This window comes from Lepidochelys kempii, chromosome 3, assembly GCF_965140285.1.
Source record: "Lepidochelys kempii isolate rLepKem1 chromosome 3, rLepKem1.hap1, whole genome shotgun sequence".
In the NCBI taxonomy this organism is placed as follows: Eukaryota; Metazoa; Chordata; order Testudines; family Cheloniidae; genus Lepidochelys; species Lepidochelys kempii.
In genome coordinates this window covers 171,644,325-171,671,987 of record NC_136382.1, presented here as the reverse complement: position 1 = coordinate 171,671,987, position 27,663 = coordinate 171,644,325, and the positions used below count along the sequence as shown (strand labels likewise).

Below are 27,663 nucleotides of genomic sequence, written 5' to 3'. Positions count from 1 at the left end.
CTGAAAGAGTGTAGCGACTGTTTTATAAAATGTGTCTTTTTAAATACCGCTGTCCCTTTTTTTTTTCTCTCCACCAGCTGCATGTGTTTCAATGATCACAGGATCTTCTCCTTCCCAGAGGCTAGTGAAGCTTAGAAAGAAAAAAAAAAAAAAGCACTCGCGATGAAATGTTCTCCGAGCTCATGCTGTCCTCCCACACTGACAGAGCACAGACGAATGCGTGGAGGCAAATAATGTCAGAGTGCAGGAAAGCACAAAATGACCAGGAGGAGAGGTGGAGGGCTGAAGAGAGGGCTGAAGCTCAAATGTGGCGGCAGCGTGATGAGAGGAGGCAGGATTCAATGCTGAGGCTGCTGCAGGACCAAACCAGTATGCTCCAGTGTATGGTTGAGCTGCAGCCAAGGCAGCTGGAGCACAGACTGCCACTGCTGCCCCTCTGTAACCAACCGCCCTCCTCCCCAAGTTCCATAGCCTCCACACCCAGATGCCCAAGAACGCGGTGGGGGGGCCTCCGGCCAACCAGCCACTCCACCACAGAGGATTGCCCAAAAAAAAGAAGGCTGTCATTCAATAAATTTTAAAGTTGTAAACTTTTAAAGTGCTGTGCGGCATTTTCCTTCCCTCCTCCACCACCCCTCAAGGGATACCTTGGTAGTCATCTCCCTATTTGTGTAATAATGAATGAATAATGAATGCATGACTGTGAAGCAGCAATGACTTTATTGCCTCTGCAAGCAATGATTAAAGGGAGGAGGGGAGGGTGGTTAGCTTACAGGGAAGTAGAGTGAACCAAGGGGCGGGGGGTTTCATCAAGGAGAAACAAACAGAACTTTCACACCGTAGCCTGGCCAGTCATGAAACTGGTTTTCAAAGCTTCTCTGATGCGTACCGCGCCCTCCTGTGCTCTTCTAACCGCCCTGGTGTCTGGCTGCGCGTAACCAGCAGCCAGGCGATTTGCCTCAATCTCCCACCCCGCCATAAACGTCTCCCCCTTACTCTCACAGATATTGTGGAGCACACAGCAAGCAGTAATAACAGTGGCAATATTGGTTTCGCTGAGGTCTAAGCGAGTCAGTGAACTGCGCCAGCGCGCCTTTAAACGTCCAAATGCACATTCTACCACCATTCTGCACTTGCTCAGCCTGTAGTTGAACAGCTCCTGACTACTGTCCAGGCTGCCTGTGTACGGCTTTATGAGCCATGACATTAAGGGGTAGGCTGGGTCCCCAAGGATACATATAGGCATTTCAACATCCCCAACAGTTATTTTCTGGTCTGGGAAGAAAGTCCCTTCCTGCAGCTTTTGAAACAGACCAGAGTTCCTGAAGATGCGAGCGTCATGCACCTTTCCCAGCCATCCCACGTTGATGTTGGTGAAACGTCCCTTGTGATCCACCAGAGCTTGCAGCACTATCGAAAAGTACCCCTTGCGGTTTATGTACTCGGCGGCTTGGTGCTCCAGTACCAAGATAGGGATATGGGTTCCGTCTATAGCCCCACCACAGTTAGGGAATCCCATTGCAGCAAAGCCATCCACTATGACCTGCACATTTCCCAGGGTCACTACCCTGGATATCAGCAGATCTTTGATTGCGTGAGCTACTTGCATCACAGCAGCCCCCACAGTAAATTTGCCCACTCCAAATTGATTCCCAACTGACCGGTAGCTGTCTGGCGTTGCAAGCTTCCACAGGGCTATCGCCACTCGCTTCTCAACTGTGAGGGCTGCTCTCATCTTGGTATTCATGCGCTTCAGGGCAGGGGAAAGCAAGTCACAAAGTTCCATGAAAGTGCCCTTACGCATGCGAAAGTTTCGCAGCCACTGGGAATTGTCCCAGACCTGCAACACTATGCGGTCCCACCAGTCTGTGCTTGTTTCCCGAGCCCAGAATCGGCATTCCACAGCATGAACCTGCCCCATTAGCACCATGATGCATGCATTGTCAGGGCCCATGCTTTCAGAGAAATCTGTGTCCATGTCCTGATCACTCACGGGACCGCGCTGACGTCGCCTCCTCGCCCGGTATCGCGTTGCCATGTTCTGGTGCTGCATATACTGCTGGATAATGCATGTGGTGGTTAATGTGCTCCTAATTGCCAAAATGAGCTCAGCGGCCTCCATGCTTGCCTTGGTATGGCGTCCGCACAGAAAAAAGGCGCGGAACGATTGTCTGCCGTTGCTCTGACGGAGGGAGGGGCGACTGACGACACGGCTTACAGGGTTGGTTCAGGGAGCTAAAATCAACAAAGGGTGTGCCTGTACATCAAGGAGTATTTCAGGCAGGACTGCACGGAGGGTTCCAATAAGAAATGGTGCACCTAAGTTATTGTTGTTATTGGAACAAGGAGGTTAGCCTGGCCTCTGATTGATACATGGCTAGATTTACCTCGCTGCACCTTCTCTGTGAGTGACTGCAGTGTGATCTAGACAGGGGAGGAGGCAAATGAGTACAAAACAAATCTGGTCTATTTCTTGTTTTGATCCACTCCATCTATCTTTTACATCTTTGGCTGGCAGCAGACAGTGCAGAAGGACTGCATGCCATCCACATCTCATGGCTGCTCGGCAGAAGATGGTACAGTACGACTGCTAGCAGTCCATATCGCCTGCCCGCTCACCATAAGACGGTTCAATAGGACTGACTGCAGGACTAAAGAGAATGACCTGCTCAAGTCACTCCAAATTTAGTCCCTGCACCCATGTCTGCCCAGGCGCTCCTGATCGACCTCACAGAGGCGACCAGGAGGACCTCGGACATGACGATGACGGCTACCAGTCGTACTGCACCGTCTGCTGCCAGAAGGCAAGGGGTTGCTGCTACTGTGTAGCAATGCCGTACTGCGTCTGCCAGCACCCAGGAGACATAGGGTGACGGTTACCTGAGCGGGCTCCATGCTTGCCGTGGTATGGCGTCTGCACAGGTAACTCAGGAAAAAAGGCACGAAATGATTGTCTGCCCTTGCTTTCACGGGGGGAGGGAGGGAACGGGGGCCTGACGATATGTACCCAGAACCACCCGCGACAATGTTTTAGCCCCATCAGGCATTGGGATCTCAACCCAGAATTCCAATGGGCAGCAGAGACTGCGGGAACTGTGGGATAGCTACCCACAGTGCAACGCTCCGGAAGTCGACGCTTGCCTCGGTACTGTGGAAGCGCTCCGCCGAGTTAATGCACTTAGAGCATTTTCTGTGGGGACACACACACTCGAATATATAAAACCGATTTCTAAAAAACCGACTTCTATAAATTAGACCTAATTTCGTAGTGTAGACATACCCTCAGACAGAGACAAACACCTAAAAGATCTCCATCAAGCATTCTTACAACTACAATACCCACCTACTGAAGTGAAGAAACAGATTGACAGAGCCAGAAGAGTACCCAGAAGTCACCTAGTACAGGACAGGCCCAGCAAAGAAAATAACAGAACACCACTAGCCATCACCTTCAGCCCCCAACTAGAACCTCTCCAATGCATCAAGGATCTACAACCTATCCTGAAGGATGACCCATCACTCTCACAGATCTTGGGAGACAGCCCCCCAACCTGAAGCAAATACTCACCAGCAACCACAAACCAGAACCACTATCCCAGGAACCTATCCTTGCAACAAAGCCCGTTGCCAACTGTGTCCACATATCTATTCAGGGGACACCATCATAGGGCCTAATCACATCAGCCACACTATCAGAGGCTCATTCACCTGCACATCTACCAATGTGATATATGCCATCATGTGCCAGCAATGCCCCTCTGCCATGTACATTGGTCAAACTGGACAGTCTCTACGTAAAAGAATAAATGGATACAAATCAGACGTCAAGAATTATAACATTCAAAAACCAGTTGGAGAACACTTCAATCTCTCTGGTCACTCGATTGCAAACCTAAAAGTTGCAATTCTTCAACAAAAAAAACTTCAAAAACAGACTCCAAGGAGAGACTGCTGAATTGGAATTAATTTGCAAACTGGATACAATTAACTGGGACTGGATGGGTCATTAAACATGGGGAAATAGTTTTACTTTGTGTATTCCCACCTTCACCCCCCACTGTTCCTCAGAAGTTCTTGTCAACTGCTGGAAATGGCCCACCTTGATTATCACTACAAAAGGTTCCCCCTGCCCCACCCATGCTCTCCTGCTGGTAATAGCTCACCTTAAGTGACCACTCTCCTTACAGTGTGTATGGTAACACCCATTGTTTCATGTTCTCTATGTATATAAATCTCCCCACTGTATTTTCCACTGAATGCATCCGATAAAGTGAGCTGTAGCTCACGAAAGCTTATGCTCAAATAAATTGGTTAGTCTCTAAGGTGCCACAAGTACTCCTTTTCTTTTTGCGAATACAGACTAACATGGCTGCTACTCTGAAACCTATTTTTATACTATGTGTCTAGTGCCTGACAAATAAGTAACTTGTTATGGTTAGCTGGTCAAACTAACTAACATGCAGTTAGGCATGATTTACCCCTCCCCTTCAACATTCTTGGATTCACACAAATACCAAAATCAAACTAGAGTTTAGAACTGCAGTGAGAAAGGGAGGGCCATGTTAGCCCTAAGTATATCTTCCTTAACGTTACTAGGGGCATGTCTACACTGCAATTAGACACTTGTGGCTGGCCCATGCAGGGCTCAGGCTAAGGTGCTGTTTACCTGCAGTATAAACATTGTGTTCATGCTGGAACCTGGGCTCTGAGGGGTGGGAGCATCCCAGATTTCAGGCTGCAGCCCGAGCCCAAACGTCTACACCACAATTAAACAGCCCCTTAGCCTGGGCCATAAGCCAGCCTTGGATGTCTGTCTAACTGCAGTGAAGACTTACCCTAAACAAACAGCTAGCCCTTGTAAAACATGGCTCTTTGGGTCCGACATGCCTATATGGCTGAACTGTTCAAACTTAAAAAAAAAAAAAAAAAAAAAAAAATTAAAAATGGGGGGGATCAGCCATCATTTATTTCATTCTGCTTCAGGAAAATGGTCTGAATTAATTTGTAAACAAATATAGAAATCATAAAAAAAATCCAAGTTTTGAACTCTGCAGGCCTCCTTTCACTTACAGCAGTATAAAACCATTGTAACTCCATTAACTTCAAACTGACAAAAAGTCTTCAAGTTACACCCACTTTAAGTCTACCATCAGGGCATAAAAGAGCCTTAATGTAAATGAGAATCAGGGCAAAGTCTAATCTTTCAAGAGCACTCCCCAAATTTACATTTCAAGAAAATTAAACAATTTATATTCCAAAACAAATGTTAAAATACAGTTAAGACAGAAAGCACATTTCAGTGATTTAAGAATAAAAAGAAGTTACACCATGAAGGAACAAAACAGAGTGAAGCTAAGCTGGGTAAAAAGGTGTAACAAAAGCAAGAGAAGTGTAGTCAGTTATATTATTAATAATTTTTAACTAGAAAGTTGGTTTTCAATGTAAATCAATTAAAGATAATACATGTTCAACAGTGTGAAATACTGTTCTTCCTTATGAGCATAGCAACACAGATAGCTTTCATCATAGAAGGTGGTGTTGGGCAGTTTTCAAGCTCTGCATTAGGACTGGGAACCTAAAGCAACCGAGAAAGGCAAGGCCACCAATAAAATTAAGTTATTCACTTCTAACTTTCTCCTCTTACTTCTTCCAAGGGGGCATGGCTCGTCTTCTTACTCCTCCCAACTTCTGTCTGCATTTACCACCTTTATTTCATTGCATCATTTCTCCTCTCTCATCAGTACTACAGGTCTTTCCCATTTGATGGGCCAGAACCTCTGGTGGTTTAAATCAGCACAGCTCCATTCAATGGAGCTAGGACAATTTTTTCCTATCTGAGACTCTGGCTCTTTGAGTGCTACTGGGGTGGGAGGCAGAGAAAGAAGAGGGGTCTTCTACTTCCCCACCGATTTTTTCCCTCTTTTTTCAGTAATTCACATTAAAAACAGAGAACTATTGAGAATTTGAACCGTGTAAATTAACAAGCACAATTCAAAGCAAGGATAATACAATACTATGTCCGTTTATTTTGACAAATGTAGTTTCATTTTGAAAATTCATTACAGCACACGTAATTGTTCAGGAAGGTATCTTGTAAAAGTAATTAAGGTTTGGTAATATGAGAGTGCACTAACCACTGTGCGCTATATTGTGTAATTGCTGCAGCATACTCTAGTATTTTTACGGGGTGACTAGTGAAGTGTGTGATAGCGAGGTTCTACTCTACTTACTCCTCATGTTATAGCAATCTTTGCCCTGGAGCAGGTGAACAAAGGTCATTTGTTCTACTAGAGCAGGAGCTCTCTTAGAATTTAAAATATCAAAGAACAGAACCCAACCCAATAAAAATAAATTGTAAAAATTTTCCTGGTAAACTATAATGTATTCCACATGCTCTCTCTTATGAGTGGCAGTGGTGGCTGTGATCAATTTAGCTGATCGTAATGAATTATGTGCAGTTATGTAGTGCTTTTCAAAGGTGAGTATCCTCATGCTATGCTGGGGTACCTAAGGCAAGAAAGATTAAGTATTTGGTCTGCATCATACTTAAGATTGACTTTCATGTACAGATTTCAAAGTTAGATGAAAAGTTGAGTAAGCATTATCATCTCCATTTTATAGGGCTTGTCTACAGGGGCAGTTACTGTGCAGAAAGTTAGATGAGAATTTACACCGCACTACCCTACCCTAAGAGTATGTGGACACTCTTACCATGCGCTAAAAGTGCTCTGACAAGATGGCTGATGTTAGTCTAGTGGGTCCTGCGCTTTTCTTGGCACGGAGCTAAGATGCCACCCCTTGCCCCTGTTCTTGGGGTATCGATGGCCCCACTAGTGGCCCAGGAAGGTGGTAAAGGAGGGAATTGGGGGAGAGATCTGGGTTTGCTCCTCACTCTGAGCCCCAGCCCCTCTCAACCCCTGCAGGTTCTTACCCTCTTCCCCCTTGGGTGGGGTACCTGCAGTCCTTAGATGCTGGGGAACGGAATCTCCTTCCCCTACTGGGGCAGGGTCCCCTTTGCTTCAGTTCTCTGATTTTCCAAGTCCCACAGCATACCTCCAAGCTCCTATCCTCTCTTCTTCCTCCTCCCTTGTCTGCCTGAAGCAGGGGAGTTCATTAGGTTCCTAACAGGGCCTTAATTGACTGCAGGTGCTCCTATTAACCTGCAGCCACCTTCCCTAGTCTATAGGGAACCACACCTTAATTAGCCTTGAGTTTATATATTTCTCCTCTAGCACTCTCCCACTGCTCCCTGGCCCTCTGTATCACAGTGCCCTTGGTGGTTTAGTGTAGTAGATTTTACAGTGTATCAAGCTCAAATGCACAAAGATGTTTTTACTACCTTGCTGTGCTGTAACTTCCTGTGTCAACAATCTATAGATGTAGAAACTGAGGTAGAGAGGTTAGGTAACTTAATCAAGCCATACAGTGAGTCTGTGACAGAGTTGGGAAAGATTTTTATCCTATTCAACTGCCAGGCCTCTGTTCTATCCACTAGGCCACAAACGCCCTATCTTGAGGAATGGAAAGTACTTCCTTTGATCAGGGTGAATGAGCTTCCAGCTACTGATGACTTCGAGTGGGCTGGATGTAGTGGGAGAGCTAAAACTCCCTTGCTTTACCAACCTACAGTTGTACCCTTCTCTTCCATTTGCCTTTGCTCATTGTCTCTTTATCCTTGCATCCCTTCTAGTTTCTAGATCCTCTCTCCCAACAAACACAGAGCTCCCTGCATCAGTGAGGATGGCACCTATGCTAATAGCATTTTCCATCTACAACTCTTTTCTGCTTTACTCAGTAGTATCAGAGTAATTTAAAAATGAAAGGGGGTATGAGTAGAAACATGATAACATGTTAAATTAACACCCCCCCCCAAGTTTTAAGGTTGTTTAAATATAAAAGATCTTTAAGGATATGATGGCAAAAATGCTCTTGCAACATTTAGCCAAATCCAGCTACTGTGTCTTTTAGGTTTAGTAACAAACAGGTTGGAGGAAATTTCTTTTGAAATGTCGGTGTCCTCTCAAACAGCTCAGGGTTATAATCCCAGCCATATAAGTAGGATGGCCAGACAGCAAGTGTGGAAAATCGGGACGGGGGTGGGGGGTAATAGGCGACTATATAAGACAAAGCCCCAAATATTGGGACTCTCCCTATAAAATCAGGACATCTGGTTACCCTACATATAAGTCTCCAGCTCCAAAGTGGCTGTGGCTGAGCTGAGTGGAGTAGAGTGGGCAACCTGTTGCAACCACACAAAAAAATAAGCTTTCTTAAAGTTTCTTACCGGATATGTGTTGCAGGAAGGGACTCATACTGGCGAGAAAGAAAGAGCTCTCTGTGTTTCAACTGATGTTTCTGTTTATCAGTCAAATCAGCCTCATTTGTTGTTTCAGACTCTTCTTCAACTTCTTCTGCACAAGGATAGAAGACAGGATGAAATTAGCTTTGCTATGGAATACAGTTGTGGACGTTCACTTTTTTTTAAACCCTCTAGGCAACCTGCTTGGACATTCTACAGAAAATTATTCATCAATTATTGTAAAACAGGTTGCCATTTTATGCATTCTAATAACTAGGGATGAATGCTTTTAAATATTATGTGTGTTATTTAATTCCTTTAAAAATGATGTTTTCTGTTCCTCTATTTGTGCATAGGAGTTTTTCAGATGGTCACAAGGGGAACACTACCATTCCTCTTTCACCTCCTTTCCCCTTCTTTTCTTCATTATGCACACAGCTGCCCACGGTCGCTACTGTTCAGCTTCAGCTCTGCTGCTACTGTTACTGGTAAAACCATAGCAGGGCCTGGGGAGGAGCATGCAGTCAACAAAATAGCGAAACTGCCTAATGCACAATGTAAACAAACTGCACAGAGAAAAAAAAATTAAAACCCCTAATTGACTTCAGTTATAATAATCTAACAATATTTTCAGATGACACTGTTTTAAAAGTTGACAGTATCCCTCGAATACAGGGGTTGGCAATCTTTGGCCCATGGCCAATTCAGGGTAATCCACTGTTGGACCGCGAGACATTTTGCTGATGTTGACCATCCGCAGGCAGAGACCCATGTAGCTACCAGTGGCTGTAGTTTGCCATTCCTGGCCAATGGGAGCTGCGGGAAGTGGTGGGTCTCCGGGGCATGCTGGCCGCTGCTTCCCGCAGCTCCAATTGGCTGGAAACAGTGAACTGCTGCCACTGGGAGCTGCGGGGGGCCGTGCCTGTGGACTGTCAACTTAAAATATCTCATGGCCCAACAGGGGATTACCCTGATGGGCCATGTGCCAAAGATTGCCAACCCCTGTTTTAACAGAACAGAAGAAAAAAGGGGCATAAATTTTAAATATAAAAATAATTTGTTTTATTAAAACAATAATAAGTACTGATATAACACTTTAAAAGATTAAAGACTTTTATAAGATGTGTGCCCTTTTACTTAATCTTTAAAAGCAGAGGCCTTTATGAAGTATTTTATCAGTTTACTCCATATTTTGAACCTATATAAATCTAAAATACTTTGGAACCAGCTTGGCACGTGGTAAATCCCACTGGCGGGAGTGGGAGTATGTATTGCAGGGCAGGACAGTAGTGGGATTAAAAATCATACAAAGCAGCGCTCTAATCCTGAGTTACTGCTATAAAACTTGCCTGAGAATACTCAGCAAACACTGCCTCTGTATTGGCAGGGTTCCTCACGTGTTCCCTGTAGTTAATTAAAGGAAATACTGAGGCCATCTTATCTATTCTTCTAAGCAGCATGGATATTTTACAAACAACCCATGTAGTACGGATGCTAAACTCTTAAGCCTGCATGTTCTCTCATGGTAGAATCATGATTCTCTCCAAATTCAAGATTGCTATCCTACTGCATCTGCTCCTCATCCCCTTCTGGCTCCCTAGTGGCTCTTCTCATAGTGGCAGGGGAGAATACTCCCTTAAGTGATTCCAGCTCCATCGAATCCCAGTTCCCCTACCTATCCGTCTGTCTGCCCTATTGGGTGGGCTGCATATGCAGGGAAGTGAGAGAAAAGAAGCTCATTCCCTACAGCCACCACCCCCACACATCTCTGTGACCTCACCAGAAAAGGTAAAACCACCCACCCCTAGTTACATATGACAAAAGTAATTAAAAGCAAATTTCTCCTGAAGAACCTGAGCCTGCAGGTGTCTCAGTTCTGACACTGACACTCCAACACACACAATGCCACATACGCCAACATTAAAGACGATAACCCTTTCACGGGGTCTAGCTAATATAACAGAGCCAAGCTGCCACTGAGCGCACATGAGGTACCTTGATACTGAGCTGTTGCCACAGTACTACTATGGCAATTACTTCCTCCATTTAATTTGTGTAGAATCTTACTGTTCAGACAATGTACCAGTGGTCAAGTCAGCTTAAAAGTTTACATTTGTAGAGATTTCTATGCTACTGAAAAACAATTAAAGAGGAAAGGGAATGAAGGATTGACACATTTTTCTTTTAACAATCAAGAGAGAAAAAGCAAAAGTTTACCTATTGTACAGGAGACACTGCACTATTCAAATGATATTTTAAAATTGTTATAGAAGTCTTCATGTCTGTTACACACGGTTACATTTGTTACATGGCGATCAAGGGCTCCTCATAATACTAACTTCTTCTCTGATTCCCGATAGGCATATCAGGGAAACTTGAGTTACTTCAGATGCAAAATTTTATTATAATCTTCTTTATGAAGTTAGTAATTAAAGATGAAAAACAACAATGGGAAAAAGTGTCAAAGGTTAACCTTTCAAACACACAATGAGTTTGACAACTACAGTGAAGGTGAATCATTGTTAGAAGCGATATTTGTTTCGGCTAACAAATCCTAAGAGCAAAATATACAATGAAGTTCCAAACAGTCTTTTCCTCTTCAAATATAAAAAAAAAAAAAAAAGTCAACAATTCTATTTATTTATTTAGAGTTTCTTCTGTTTACAAGTCCAAGCACTTGGCATTCTTTGGGTATTTTTATTTCATCCACAGTCTGAAAAACAGCAGAGAAATTAAAATTCTCTGTTTAAGTTTACCAGCCAGTCTGAACGCATAATTTAAAGAAGTTATCCAGGGACTAAAAGCTTTTGCGAAGTCCAATTTCATTATACCCATCCTTCCCCCCAAAAAAGACTATATTAGCAGAATGCAGATGGGAGCAAGTAATTACTTCAATAAAGCTTTATTGAATCATGGGTCAAAGTGGTAAAATATAAGTAGCAAAACAAAGGCAACACAATCAATCAACAAAATCATGACCAACTAGTAGTTATAAATAGAAAAGAAATGGTACTACAATGTTTTTCTTGAGATTTTACAGGCACAGAACTATGGACACCCATAGTTGTGAATCCCACAACCACCACAACTTGGCCATATTGCATAAATATAGCATACAGCATTTATAAGGGTACAGTACATATAGGGTTAATTTCAATGCCTTAACATACAGTATATTCCCAGACAAAAAATTGCCTAACTTAGAGTTGAGGTTGATCTAATTTATTTCTCATCAACATGATCATCAGTTAAGGGAATCTTCATTTACATGCCATAACATCATATTACCCATATTATTGCTTTCTTTGACCTGGATGACTACACACGAAGGTGTACAGGATTAAAAGTGTGATTTTATACAAATTTAAACCAGTGCAAGTTTGCATATGGACACTTTTATATCAGTTTATCTTGCCACAGTGAATTTGCAGGCACAAGAATAACTGATAAAACTAGTTTTAAATTCGATGAGTTTTCACAAAAAAAGTTGCACCACTTTTACTAAACTAATTTAAGATAAACCAGTATAACTTGTGTGTTTAGACAAGCCCAGACTCCTCTTTCCCACAACTCCCTTGCACTTCAACCATATAATTAACTACAAAAGCACACTACCCAATTCCTCTAAATCACATTCAAATGTAAAACCTTAACTACACAAATATAAATCCAACTATAGGTGTAAAAAGAAAAGGAGTACTTGTGAAACCTTAGAGACTAACCAATTTATTTGAGCATAAGCTTTCGTGAGCTACATGAAGTGAGCTGTAGCTCACGAAAGCTTATGCTCAAATAAATTGGTTAGTCTCTAAGGTGCCACAAGTACTCCTTTTCTTTTTGCGAATACAGACTAACACGGCTGTTACTCTGAAAACTATAGGTGTGTGTGTGTGTGACATTCCCCTGCAATGTTATCTGGACCGGTGATCTGCTAGGTCATTCCAATCCTTGACTCTGGGAGCCAGCCTTACCCTGCTCTGCTGTGAGAACCCCCACTCCTGGGCTGTTCATGAACAGCCTCTAGCATTTGAGCTGCTTAGATTGTACAACCAAATGACATTAGCCAATATCTCCTGTCAGGGTTCCCTCCCCACTCTGAATTCTAGGGTGCAGACATAGGGACCTGCATGAAAGGCCTCCTAAGCTTATTTCTACCAGCTTAAGTTAAAAACTTCCCCAAGGCACAAATCTCTATTTGTCCTTGGACTGAGGTATGCTGCCACCACCAAGTGATTTAGACAAAGTATCAGGGAAAGGACCACCTGGAGTTCCTATTCCCACAAAATATCCCCCCAAGCCTACACCCCCTTTCCTGGGGAGGCTTGAAAAATAAACTAGCTGAGCACAAACCAGACCCTTGGGTTTGTAGGACACTAAAAACCCAATCAGATTCTTAAAAAACAGAACTTTATTATAAAGAAAAAAATAAGTAAAAGAAGCACCTTTGTAAAAATCAGGATGGAAGGTAATTTTACAGGACAATCAGATTCAAAACAGAAGATTTCCCTCTAGAAAAAACAAAAATTACAAAAGCCAGGGATAAACCTCCTACTTAGCACAGGGAAAATTCACAAGCATAACAAAAGATAAACTAACCCGTCTTGCCTGGCTTACCTATACTGGTTGCAATATTGGAGACTTGGATTAGGATGGGTTGGAGAAGATGGATTTCTGTCTGGCCCCTCTCAGTCCAAAGAGAGAGTCTCCACACAAAACAAAGAGCACAAACAAAACCTCCCCCCCTCCCGCCCAAGATTTGAAAGTATCTTCTTTCCCCATTGGTCCTGTCGGTCAGGTGCTAACCCAGTTATTTGAGCTTCTTAACCCCCTACAGGTAAGAAGGAATTCTAGGCTACACTTAGCTGTATGTTTATGACATCTCCCGATCCAGAAACAACCCTAGGAACCTCCATCTTGCAGTGTCCAGTTATGCCAGCTGGATGCTGCAAGCTTATGAGAGTTCATCAATTTAACAAAGAAACGGATATGTACTGGGCTTGTTATCCCAAGGGGAGTCTCTGACTTGCTTCAAACCAAACGCACTGCTTCAGATAGAATAAACAAATATTAACTACAAAAAATAGATTTTACGTGATTATAAGTCAAAGCACCAGAAGGCAGATTTGGTGAAGTGAAATGAAATAAAAGCAAAATAAAAGCTGATCTTAACATTTTCAGAGCCCTTACAAACTTAGATGCTTCTCACCACAGGCTGGCTGGTTGTCCTTCAGCCAGGCTCTCCCCTTTGATCAGCACTTCAGTCACTTGGTGGTCTGTAGATGGAGGTGAGAGAGACGAAGAGCATGGCAAAGTCTCTCCCTTTTATCATGTTCTTTCTTCCCTCTTGGCTTTGCCCCCCCCTTCAGGGTCAGGTGAGCATTACCTCATTGTAGTCCCTAACTGACCAAGGGAAAGGGGTGTCACTCACTCGAGAGTCCAACAGATCCTTTGTTGCTGCCTAGGCCAGTGTCCTTTGTTTCTGTGACACTGGGCTGTCACATGCCCCGATGAGGTGTGAACTGCCCCTGTGTTCCTGGAGAGTTTTGCCTGGGCTTGTTTTAAGCCATGAGGACACATTTTCAGCCTCATAAATAGATACATGAAATTACAACTTATAACATAACATTACTATAACAACCATCCCCAAGCAAGGTTTAAACCAATACAACAGCATCTACACATGAAGTTGCATCAATTTAACTAAACTGGTTTAGTTAAACATGTGCAACTTCATGTTTAGACCAGACCAAAGGAATAAACTTTACATTCAATAATTGTTAAATGCTCTCCTTTCTCGCATACCTCTTTATTCTAAACTAAGCCTTAATTTATAAAAACATGCTTCATGTGTGACCAACGTGACACAGAACCTACAGCTAAAAGAATATAAAAATACTGTGACTAAGTAATAACGAATTAACTGCAAAGATCAAAGAAAAGACAACTGTGCATGGATTTCTTTTCAGTTTAGCAAGGGCAGCACCAATGACATCAAGTTTGCGTTTGCAGCTAGGATACTAAAGGTAAATAACTACACTGTATTGCTTTGTTTACCATCAAAACAAATACAAAGAAGGAAATTTTAAATATATGAGCAATATTGTTCACATTGCAGATTCGAAGCTCTCTCAGGTGAGCAGCTAGTCAATTTGCCTAGCGTATATGAGGATTGTTGCCAGGTGCTGTATTGAACCGAATTGGTCGTGATAGTTAACCCTTTGCAGTATAGTTAAGTTGCTTAACCAACTCTGGGCTAGATTATTCAAAAATCAGTGAGACAACTCACATTGGTGAGCATTTACTCACATGAGTAAGGGCTCCACAACCTAGCCCTCTCTGCTTATGCCAGTTTAGGTCACATGTATCGTATAGTTTGTTCAGAATGACCAAAAATATTCTAACACAACTCATCATTGTGTGGGTTACATACATACTACTATCAGATAGCACTGAAAATCTAAAGTAAAGTTCATTTATACTATAGATCTGTTTTAGATATTGCAGACTTAAATATACCTTTCACAAATTTTCACCACTGTTCTTACAACATTAGTTATTTTTGTTTAAATGAGGATTTACTCCCTCATATCATAGCTTCTCTGACTTTATTTTTTTTAGAAGACCCATTGTTTTTAAAGAACCTTCAGAAACTTCAGGAAGTTACCTTTAATAACCATTAAAAACCAGTAAGCCATATTGATTCACAAGTAATATACGGATTTTTTTTTTAAATTATCTGCACGTGCTTTCGTCCTACTAAATGGTGTTAAAGTGACAGTTACAATGTCAATTACAATTGACTTTCTCATGTTTATCATAACACTGTAGCAAAAATATTTGGTGAAAAATTATTCCAGTTTAGAAAACCGGGGGGGGGGGGTGGAGAGGAAAGGAGGGAGGAGGAGTTTCAAATAAAAATGAATGCTACTTCTGAAAAAAAAAAAATTTACTATGATACTTTTATTTCCCCTAAAGGAAAAAGAATATATTCTGAGTAGTCTTGTAAACTAGTTACAGATACAGTGGTACATATATTTGATTTTTCCATTTTTCACCATTTGAAACTATTTATATGGCAGTACAAAGTCTGTTGATTGAGTAAATAAAGGTCTAATGGAATTGTGGAAACAATGTTGAGCACACATTAGTGGGTCAAAGGTGGGGTACAAGGAGCTGAACTGATGTGTTGCAACTTTTGATCGGAAGTCTTTCTATTCAGATTGTAAACTCTCTGGAAGGGAAATGTCTTGTTACGTGTGTACAAAGTGCCTAGAATATTTGGAGCAGGTTATAAGTACCATACATTTTAATTTAAAAACACTACTTAAATAGTGTACAGTAGTTATTAAAAAAGCTTAGAAGTCAGGAACTCAGATTTAATGATAAAACAGATATTTGTTGATCACAAAATTAGTACATCATAATTTAAAAAAATTAGAGTTATCGATTAATCGTGATTAACTCAAAAATTAATTGCAATTAATTGCAGTTTTAATCGCACTGTTAAACAATAGAATATCAATGGAAATTTATTAAATATTTTTGGATGCTTTTCTACATTTTCGAATATATTGATTTCAGTTAAAACACAGAATACAAAGTGTATAGTGCTCACTTTGTATTATTTTTATTATAAATATTTGCACTATAAAAAGTGCAAACAAAAGTATTTTTCGATTTACCTCCTAGAAGTACTGTAGTGCAAGTTCTTTATCATGAAAGTGCAACTTACAAAGATAGAGGTTTTGGGTTTTTGTTACATATCTGCACTCAAAAACAAAACAATGTAAAACTTTAAAACCTACAAATCCACTCAGGCCTACTTCTTGTTCAGCCAATCGCCAAGACAAACAAGTTTGTTTACATTTAAGGGAGATAATGCTGCCCACTTCTTATTTACAATGTCACCTGTAAGTGAGAACAGGCATTCACATGGTACTTTTATAGCCGGCATTGCAAGGTATTTATGTGCCACATATGCCAAACATTCATATGTCCCTTCATGCTTCGGCCACCATTCCAGAGGATATGCTTCCATGCTGATGATGCTCATTAAAAAAAATAATGTGTTAGTTAAATTTGTGACTCAATTCCCTGGGGGAGAATTGTATGTCTTCTGCTCTGTTTTGCTCACATTCTACTACGTATTTCATGTTATAGCAGTCTCAGATGATGACCCAGCACATGTTGTTCGTTTTAAGAACACTTTCACTGCAGATTTGACAAAATGCAAAGAAGGTACCAATGTGAGATTTCTAAAGATAGCTACAGCACTCGACCCAAGGTTTAAGAATCTGAAGTACCTTCCAAAAATCTGAGAGGGATGAGATGTAGAGCATGCTTTCAGAAGTCTTAAAAGAGAAACACTCCAATGCGGAAACTAGAGAACCTGAACCACCAAAAAGAAAAACAACCTTCTGCTGGTGGCATCTGACTCAAATGATGAAAAGGAACATGCGTCTGTCCGCTCAGCTTTGGATCATTATCGAGCAGAACCCGTCATCAGCATGGACGCATGTCTTCTGGAATGGTGATTGAAGCATGAAGGGACATATGAATCTTTAGCGCATCTGGCACATAAATAGCCGGCATTGCAAGATATAACAGTGCCATGCAAACGCCTGTTCTCACTTTGTTTACAGTGTCACCTGAAACGGGCAACATTATCTCCTGCAAATGTAAACAAACTTGTTTGTCTTAGCAATTGGCTGAACAAGAAGTAGGACTGAGTGGACTTGCAGGCTCTGAAGTTTTACGTTTTATTTTTGAATGCAGTTTTTTTTGTACTTTTTAAAGTTCTCTTCATCATGAAAGCTGATTGCACTACAGTACTTGTATTAGATGAATTGAAAAATGCTATTTATTCTGTTTTTTACAGTGCAAATATTTGTAATAAAAATATAATGTGAGCACTGTACACTTTGTATTCTGTGTTGTAATTGAAAAATATATGTAGAAAACATCCAAAAATATTTAAATAAATGGTATTCAATTATTGTTTAACAGCGTGATTAATCGCAATAAATATTTTTAATTGCTTGACAGCCCTAAAAAAAAGTCTAAGTTCCAAAAATAGTAAAAAATTATGCCCATTATCCCCTCCTTTCTGACAGGAGAATACTGGTAGCTGCCACACAAAATAAATTAAGCACTTTGTTGATTATTCAAAGTACGGCAATATAGTATATTGTTGTACAGTGATATAACCTGCACCCAACCTCTTGCCACACCAGATACCAGAGGCTTCCATCTGATAGTTGTGAGTAGGAGGCTGTTACCAGTATGTTCCAGGAAGATACAGAAAAGGCTGATCTGCAGCTTGTATCTGGACTTCTGTGTCTCTAACCAATTTAGGAAAGGTAAACAGGGCAGAGTGGTGTGTCCCACCTATGGTTGGATGATGGAGGAGAGTAGGGTTCTGTGTGAGATTTTATTCTCTCTAACCCATACCTTAAGGCATCCAGTCTTTAATTAGAGGATTGGTTTAGAGCTCACAAGATATGTCGACATTTCAGTGGGAATCTGTGGCCTTTCCACTCCACCTTCTAATCACTAGACAACATAGCTTCTCTATTAGTATCCGTCTATATTTCATTTGATACTTAATGAGGCCCAGATCCTGCAAATACACACACACACACACACACACACACACACCACACACACACACACGTGCTTAACGTTACATATATGGACTTGACTGCAAGCGGACTAACCATATGCGTAAACTGTACAAGCATTTGCAGATTTAGACATTAAATTACTATAGTCCTGGACCAGAACCCCATTTGTTGGGTAAACCACAGAAAAAATGATAAATTCTGAAAATAATGTTTATTCTGCCAGATATTTAACCACAAGAGATTTTTACCCAAAGAAAATACACAAACACATAAAAACTTCTCCAGGAGGTATCGCATTGCTCTTCCCCAACTTTCTTTTTGAACTGAGATCTTGCCTATTTTTCCACTAGCTATAAACGTTACTTGTAGTCAGGAAATGCTATTTCTAGTGTGAAAATTACTTTTTGTACTGCAAAAAATAGTAAACAAAAACAAAACAAAACACACCCTGTAAAATACCAGAAAGTGGAACCAGCAAAAAACAAACGTGATAAACATTTTCCACACAGCTCTACTAGATATAAAAGCTTGTTAAAGAATAGTCTTTCCTGTTGCGATAGGCATCTATCTATGAAAGGCCATTCTAGAGCAGAGCCCTTCTGCCGCCACCACCACCCTGGGCCCCAGGGATTGGTGCCAGCCACATCTCAGAGTGGCGCCCCCTGTGGTGCCGCAGGCCCCCGCAATCCCACGGGCTGGATCCAAAGCCCTGATGGGCTGGATCCGGCCCACGGGCTGTAGTTTGCCCACCCCGGCTTAGGGACAGGATTCATAGTTCCAAACTCTTGACAAACAAATATAAAAATTTAAGTATGCAGAGTTTTAAGAACTGAGAGCACCTAAAATTCAATTTTTCAGTATGATTCCATAGTCTACTAACAGAGTCTACACTGGCATTTCCATTCACTGTGCTAATGATTAAAACAGAGAAATTTAGGCAAACCTAAGTTGGTTTTCTAACTAATCATATCAATAGGCAAGGAAACAGCCTTTCAAAATCTGTTGGCAGAAAGAGAAAAAGAGACATGTACAAACATTTTTTCCCCCTCAGAATGGCATATGATCCATTATTTTACTGCCTGGATATGGAGGATTTATCCTCTCTAGTGTCAACAAAGCTCCAGTCACTTCAAGAAGAGGATATTTTCTTGGGGCAGTGCCAGAGGAGATAGGGAAATGTGTCTGTTCAGCACATCAAAATGCAAAGCCTGGCTGAAGCTTTCTGGGGGTCGTTTGTTTCTTGAACAAACTCAGATAAGTCTCAGCAAAGCACCATATCTGTGTTTTGAAAATGGTGACCACATAATCCAAATGAACTTATACTTGTTATAAAATAAAAGCTGCATTAGGATGTTGATAAACTGAAAACCAGAAAGGGGAGAGGGAAAAGAGTTCACTAAGCCGCAGACTTAGATTAATATAGGGTTGCCAGGTGTCCAGTTTTCGACTGAAACGCTCAATCAAAAAGGGATGCTGGTGGCTCCGGTCAGCACTGCTGACCGGGCTGTTAAAAGTCCGGTTGGTGGTGCAGTGGAGCTGACAGACTCCCTGCCTGGCTCCAAGCGGCTCCCAGGAAGTGGCTGGCAGGTCCAATTCCTAGGTGGAGGGACAGCCAGGGAGGCTTCGCACATTGCCCCTGCCCACAGGCACCGCCCCAAGCACCAGCTCCGCAGCTCCCATTGGCCTGTGGGGAGGGGCAGCGGACTGAGCCCCCTGGCTGCAATCCACCTAGGAGCTGGAGGGACACATGGCTGCTTCCCAGGAACTGCATGAAGTCAGCACTGCCTGGAGCCCACATCCCAAACCCCCTGCCTCAGCCCGGAGTCCTCTCCCACATTCCAAACCGCTCGGCCCGACCCAGAGCCCATACCCCCATCCAGAGCCCTCACCCCTTCCACACCCCAACCCCCTGCCCCAGCGCATAGCCCCCTCCCACACCCTGAACCCCTCGGCCCCACAAACCAGCCCGAAACCCCTTCATGCACCTGAAAACCCTCATCCCCGGCCCCACACCAGAGCTCACACTTGAAGACAGACCCCTCACACCCTAACATACCCCAATCCCTTCCCCAGCCCTGTGAAAATGAGCGAGTGAGCTAGGATAGGGGACAGCGAGCAACCAGAGGGAGGGGGGATGGAGTGAGTGGGGGCGGGGCCTCATAGAAGTGGTGGGGCAGGGGCGTTCGGTTTTCTGCAATGAGAAAGTTTGCAACCCTAATTGCTTCATATATTGTTTGATAAAAGCAATGTCTGGAATTACCACCACAAAACTCTCCTCTCATTTAGAGTCCTAAGTCATAATCACAGAAGTGTACTCCAAGAAAACAGAAGCCATGCATAAATAGGAAATTTGGGACAAGAAATGCTACAGGTGCCTTGGATATGAGAAAGCCCATCAGAAAACTTGTAAGGGTTCTTTACATAAATCCTGAAACTGCTGAAGTTTTTAACCCATTCCACTGATAAGGAAAGCAAATTAGCTACTATGTCTCTTCATCCAGAAGAAGGCAGACTATCATATTAATTCTCCATTAAATTATGTGTATTTGAATGTGCATACTCTATAGTTATTTTATTTCACAACAGGAGACCTGAATAGTCACCCATCATCAATTTTCTGTCTACATTAAACTGTATTTGTACAACTGCAGTTCAAGCCAAAAAAAATCCAGTCAATATGGTTCTCTCTTCCATGTATTTTCAGGGATTTTTTCATGCTATTATTGCGGCTGTGTGGGATTTAAAAGAGAAGTTTTCCCATTGTTGAGATGTGTTTACAGGATTAATCTCTGGAGTGTATTCTTTCCTTGACGCATGTACATCAATCCTGTTAGTATTAGTGAGAGTTATATTTGTGTCTGTGCATTCCGAAAAGAATAGAGTCTAAAAATCATTAAAACCTTTTAAACTATTAATTCAGCTGTGAATATAAAACATCACATTCTCATTGTACTAGCTATCCTAATATGACTTTTATACTTCTACAGTGATCTACTGTAGGTTTGCTTTTTATATCAAAATGTGAAATACTGTGGAAAAGAAATCAAATTAGTATTTTAGAAGTCTGATGCTACACTCATGATTTTGTTTTGCACATAATATTATCTAGTAACACAGATTTCTTTGGTATGAGCTTTTCTAAAATACAGTGTTAAGAAAGAGGCTATTTTTTCAATGAATGCATATCAAATTAAAAGTAATAAAATTTCGGAAGCAGTTTCATAAATGGCAAACTCCCAGAGCACGTATAGTCTAATCCTCTGTGGACTTCTATCATTAAAAAAAAAAATGTCACTTTTTGTAAAATTTACCTGACTACTCTACTTTCTATTCTTTGAAGAGAAATTCCCATGCCACTGAACACTTCATGTTTAGATCCTCTTAAAAATTAGCTTTAATTCATTTGCAATGGGGAGAGAAAAGTATATTTTGAAATGTAAAAATATTTTAGAATGGCAAATCTTGGCAGGAGTATTAAGGAGCAGGTGCAGTAATTTAAACTACTTAAACTTTCTGAATTCATTTATCTAACTAGATTTCAAAATGACTGCTTCCCTTTAAATAAGAAGCCTGGATAAATTCAGTAAGTTGTATTCTATTGGGGGCGGACTGTTTTGGAAGTTCATAAGTAATCCATGAAAATACAATAAAATGTTGTTACTGTCTATGACCCTTGTTTATAAATGCCATTTACTACTATATTCTTGTATATAAGTCCTCACTCCTTATTCTGTTGAATGAACAAGGGTTTTGCTTGCTTAGAATGCTGATGGAGACATCATACAAAAGAAAACAGACATATTATACCATTTCACTTCTGATCTATGATTTTTTTTTTATTCATAGGGGATCATGCATGTATTCTGGCATTCAACATGAGGGATCTAATAGGAAAGTATCAACAGAAGCCATTATTCTGAAATACATGATAGTAATTTCAAAATGATTCAATGTCACCTTTGATGAATGAGATTATAATGAAGTTTTACTGTAAATTGTACCTGTACTAAATAACACCAGAAGTGAGCATGTCAGATCAAAAGTAATAAAGTTTTGATTACAGCCTATGGTCACCCAATCATTAGGTAACCATTAAGAGTCCATTACAGATTTGAGAGATTCTCTCTCACTCTTTCTCCAGTGTAAAGAAAACTATTGTTTTGTTTCATGTTTTCTATTTGCATTAAGAGCTTTACATATTTATGTTACAGCAATTAAGTAAAGACTTCAAAGTCAACAGCATTCAGTTCCAAATTCATAATCAGCATATTAAAACATCTGTACCCTTGTAGTGAAATAAATTCAGTATAAGTATTGAATGGTGACTTTATAGATATCTGCTGTTAAAAAGAAAGAAAGAAAAAACAGTTGCAAAGGCATATTGACCTAACCGTCGTTTCAAAGTTATTGTACACAAAATAAATCTACAGCTGCTCTTACTATGCTAGAATAAGAATTGTGATGTATTTGGCAACAAAGAGCCTCCCGTCAACATTAGGAATTTCTTCACTTTTTCAAACAGTGAAAGCCATCCTTTACACTAGTGTATTACTCTGACACTGTACCTCAAAGCAGTACCCTGGAACCCCCATATTCACCACTGTCATATAATTGATATGTTTTGTACAAAGCATGGCTTGTGAGGTATTATTTTAAAAGTTTTGATCCGTTGAACATTAATATCCTGTTGGATTGTATGTGCTATCACTGTATGCGACGTTATGAAATTTTGCTGTGTGTTCATTACTGAAATATGTTGCGAGGTCAGGAACACCCACAACCAGCCTTTCAGGTACAACAATGGAGTAGCCAGATGGGCTGATGGCCCATTAAAGGGAATCCACACTCCCAAAGACCATAACAAAAGACTTCTCAGAGAGAGCATGTAGACAATGGAGGCTGCTTGACCAATGCGGGCAGACCCCCATGTCAGGAGCATAGATCTTTCCAGCAAGATAGAAGAAACTATAAAAGAGGGGAAGTGACATTACCACTTAGCCTTTCTCCTTCCCCACCTATGCAGAAGCAACAAGAACACTGGGAAGACAAAGACCTGAACTGAAGAGACTGGTCCCAGGACTAACAGGGAAGCTGTGTATTAAGAACTATAACCTACCTGCAACATCCAGTGGAGTGAGAAAAACTGCTTGACCCAAATATTGCCTACTGTAATAAGATTTAAGATTTAGACTGGGCACTTACCTTTTATTTTCTTTGGTAACTATCTCTGACCTTTTATAATCAAACCGGGCGATCTGGGGGGAACTGGCTGAAACCTATTGTTAGTTCGTGAGTGGCTGGGAAAGCATTCATTGTAACTTAGTTGGCTGTGTCCCTGCCTGTGGATGTCTGTGTAAGTATGGAACCAGCCAAAGGTTTGTGGCTTGACACAGCATCACTGAGAGGGAGGGATACCCCCGGCTGGTGGGACAGAGGGCTCAGTGGTCCCAAAATCCCAGTGACACCCCAGGGACCCCATCACACACCTACAACCAGCCTTTCAGATACAACAATGGAGTAGCCAAACAGCAGTTAATGGTTCATTAACACCCATCAAGGAAAGAATCCACTATCCTAGTAACTGTATACAATGGGGACTTCTCAGGGCATGGCTACACTTGCAGATGTAGAGTGATTTGAGTTAAACCAGCCTTTGTAGAGTGCAGTAGGGAAAGCGCTGCAGTCTGTCCATACCGACAGCTTCAAGCGCACTGGCATTGCCACATTTGCGGCACTTGCAGTGGCATTGGGAGCAGTGCATTAGGGGCAGCTATCCCAGCATGCAAGCGGCTGCAATATGCTTTTCAAATGGGGGGGGGTAGGGTGGAGTGTGATAGGGAGTGTGTTGTGTGTATGTGAGGGGAGAGAGAGTGGGTTTGGGGGGAGCTGAGACCATGTCAGCATGTTGTCTTGTAAGTTCAGACAGCAGCAAACCCACCTCCCCCTCCGCACCTCTCTCTCTCTCACACACAGCATTCCACACTAATAGTTTGCTTTGTCTCGGGGCAGATAAGCAGCTGGGTGTCAGAAACGGAGCTTTCAAAGGGCATTTCCACATTCCTACAGCCGATTCCAAACAATGACAATGACAAGAGTGGCCACTTGACTTAAGGGGATTATGGGAAGTTTCCAGAGGCTGAGCAGGGCACAATAAAGCAACACCTCATTCACACTGGTGCCGCGGCGCTCCAGCAAGGGCGCAGCAAACGTTATTCCACTTGCCGAGGTGGAGTACCAGCAGTGCTGTAGCCACAGAGTCAGAGCGCTCTACGTGCCCTGCCAGTGTGGACAGGTAGTGAGCTAGTGCGCCTGGGGCTCCTTTATTGCACTAACTCACAAGTGTAGCCAAGCCCCCAGAGAGAACATGTAGACAATGGAGACTGCTTGACCAATGGGGCGGACCCCCACATCACAGCAAAAAGTCCTTCCAGCAAGCTGGAAGAAACTATAAAAGCGAGGAAGTGACATCACCATTTTTGGCCTCACTTGTCCCACAACTCAACACCGGAAACAGTCTGGACGCTGGAGGACAAAGACTTTGAACTGGGAGAGAGTGGTCCAGGACTGGAAAGTTCCAGCCTGTGTATTGAGGATCTGTGACCTGATCATACCATTTGTCAGGTTGAAACATTGCTTGATTCAAATCCTGTCTAGTTTGTAGAACTCAGACTGCAAATTTATTTTTGTTTCTAAAGTAACCAATTCTGATTTCCATGCCTCCTACTTATAACCACTTAAAATCTACCTTCTATCCAGACTTCTGACCAGTGCAAGACAGTACAGTTCTGGGGTGCAAGACTGGTGGGGGAAGTTGGCTGGATCCTATTATTGATTCATGAGCGGCTGGGGAAAGCATTAATGTAACTCAGTGGGGTGTGTCCCTGCCTGTGGATGTCTGTGTAAGTGCAGTACCTGCCAGAGGTTTGTGGCTTGACAGGGCATCACAGTGTGAGAGAGAGAGGGATACCTCAGGTTGGTGGGGAAAAGGGCTCAACGGTCCCACAGTCTAGGTTGTACCCTGGGGGCCCCATCACAATCACAACTATATTAGGAGGCTGCATTGGGTGTAATTACTACCTCAGTGTTGCTACATTGGTACAAAAATCTTTCATGCAGACAAGCCCTAACAGTAGAAAATACAAATCACCAATAATTGACTATGTCATAATAGATGAAGTCTCAGTTTAGTTTTGCCATTTCTTAATAAATGCTGAATCTCAAGAATAGACAGTAAAATCACACATCCCTACATATATGATATAATGATTTAGGCCACAGTCTGGCAAATGGCTCTGAACGGAGCAGGGATCCCACATGCAGAATCACTTGCCAGCAGGATTCAGACTCAGCTGCTGTGCAGCAGCACCTCTCTGAAACTATTATTTTTGTTCTCCAGAAATTCAGCTCTAAGTCAGTCTCCACCTGTTATGGTTGAAGTAAACCTCAAAAATGAGAATCAAGAGTAATTAATGCAGAGACAGGTTCTACGAACCCAAATCCCAGCCTGGACCCTGGGTACACATACTGCTGGCTAGCCCACTCTGAAGCCCACATTGCATAGTCTTCACTGCTACTGTTTCCAGCACTATCTGGATTCAAGATCATTCGAGTAGACTAGCCTATGCACAGCTTTTGCTATGCAGACATACCCTTTGAGAGTCTACAGAGTGCCTGGAAAATAGTTCACAGCTGTGAACTACCACCTTCATCTCAGTGAAGACAGTTAACTATGCTGACCTTAATATTATTTCAGTGATCGTGTAAGAAAGGAGAGGGAAGATCACAGATCTGCACAATTTACTGCAAGTGGTGTCTGATTCGGAGGATATTGGGGGGGAATTTGAAAGCTGCCCCCACTTATTTTCCCTAATCAAGAAGGAGCCAAGCCCATGAAGCCTATCAGAGCCCATGGGTATATTCAAACCCCATTAAGCCAGGGCTTAGAAACCTGCACAACAATATTTTTTACATCTGCACAATCTACTGTGAATGGCATCTCAATCTAATGTCTCACATGGGCAGAGATCAGAAGAGTACCACCACATTTTAGTTTCCCAATCTGATCCCTGCTTGCTTGACTGGGAATTTAAGTTATTAAGGAAGCAGCTGAACTTTAGTAAGCTGTCTACTAACTTCTAAGATCACTGATCTCTTAAAAGTGAGCTAAATAAATTAATTTTCTGCAACCTTTGCTTAACACATCCAGCTGGATACAGTCAGCCTGACAGTCAAGAAACCAACTAAGGTGGTTGTTTTTTTAAAAGCGAAATTTAATAAGTATCCATTTGGTGGTACTGTGTTTAAATATTATAAGATTTTGGCATAGTAAAGACACAATCTCCCAATCTATGTGCCTAAAACTCCATGTGTGTGTGTTCGTGTTCAATACAGGGCATCTAGGATTCTTCACATGCAAACATTCAGATGTAGGTATACAAACAAAATTGTACAAACGCAATGAATACAGCCACTATTTTTGCATGTGTGAAATCCTAGGCACCTAAAAGTTGGTCCACAAAAGTCCAGGTACACAATTTCATGCATGCAAATTTGGAAATAGAGCAGAGGTCCCTTAGAAGATATGACCTATAGATTAGAACCCATTTATTCCATTTAAAAGAACACTAACAATCACAATAACATATTAATAAGAAATTCTCCACCAAACAAATTTACTGTATGTCCATTGCAGGTAATAATTCCAGAAAGTACTTAGAGCTGACAGTAATCTGGTTAATCACACACACACACGACAGTGAACTAATAATTATACAATGTCATTCACAAAAGGAAGACTCATTATGTCAAGAGCAGAAGCTCCTTATTACTGTTTCTTTATTGCTCTACTCCCAGAGGAAATACAGCAGTACATCCATTCCTGAATAAAAACAAACTGAGCAAAACACACTATTTCTATGATTCCCCCAAAGCACCCTTAGAGAGGATAACTGGGAGCCTTGGCATAAGCTTCCCCTTTGCTACAAGACATCACAGATCCACACGATTATGGGCTACACACTCGGCTTTGGAGAAGTCTCTAGCAGGAACCCCTTCATGGTGCCAGACCCCCGAGGGGTCTCACTCTTCCTCCAGGGTAAGCCACTTGGCCTCATTACATGGACCGCTGGGCCTTCTGCACTCCTACTTCACACCATGAGCTCAATTCAGCAAATCCAATTGAGCCAGACTCCTGATGGAGTACACTCGTCAGGAAGTAATGCACCTCACCCAGTAATTGCAGAGAAACTCACTCAGTGTTGCCAAAACACTAGAGTATATTTATTAACTGGAGCGCAGCATAGGAATTCCTTGGGGTAGTATAGGGAACTGAAGGTTCAAGCATAGTCCACTCTGGTTAGCCCAAAGCCCAGCCGAGCTGCAGTGAACCTCTTGGCTCAAGCTCTTCCAATCTGGCCTCCTTGTTTAGACTCCAGGTGACAGCACCGACACCTTCCAGCAGCCAGCTCCTAACCCCCAACTCATACCTCTTCAGTCCTTTGCTCTTGAGTTGGGATTGTTGTTCAGCTTTCCTAAGGAGAGGCTGTGTCAAGGTTCCTCCCGCACTCTGAACTCTAGGGTATAGATGTGGGGACCTGCATGAAAACCTCCTAAGCTTACTTTTACCACCTTAGGTTAAAACTTCCCCAAGGTACAAATTAATTTTATCCTTTGTCCTTGGATTAACCACTGCCACCACCAAACTCTAACTGGGTTTACTGGAAAACATCTTTCCCCCCCAAA

The 27,663-nt window shown here is 42.0% G+C and overlaps 1 protein-coding gene across 4 annotated transcripts in view; it reads right to left on the bottom strand.

Annotated features, from left to right (window-relative positions):
• MTA3 (metastasis associated 1 family member 3) overlaps positions 1-27,663 on the bottom strand; it is a 196,635-nt gene that overhangs the window by 152,399 nt on the left and 16,573 nt on the right. For all 4 annotated transcript variants that reach the window (XR_012158255.2, XM_073339057.2, XM_073339058.2 and 1 more), the window contains exon 4: positions 8,285-8,411. Coding sequence is in view for 3 of the 4 variants with exons in the window: in XM_073339057.2 (XP_073195158.1) it covers positions 8,285-8,411 (127 nt within the window). In the remaining variant the exon portion in view is untranslated. The remainder of the gene's footprint in view (positions 1-8,284; positions 8,412-27,663) is intronic.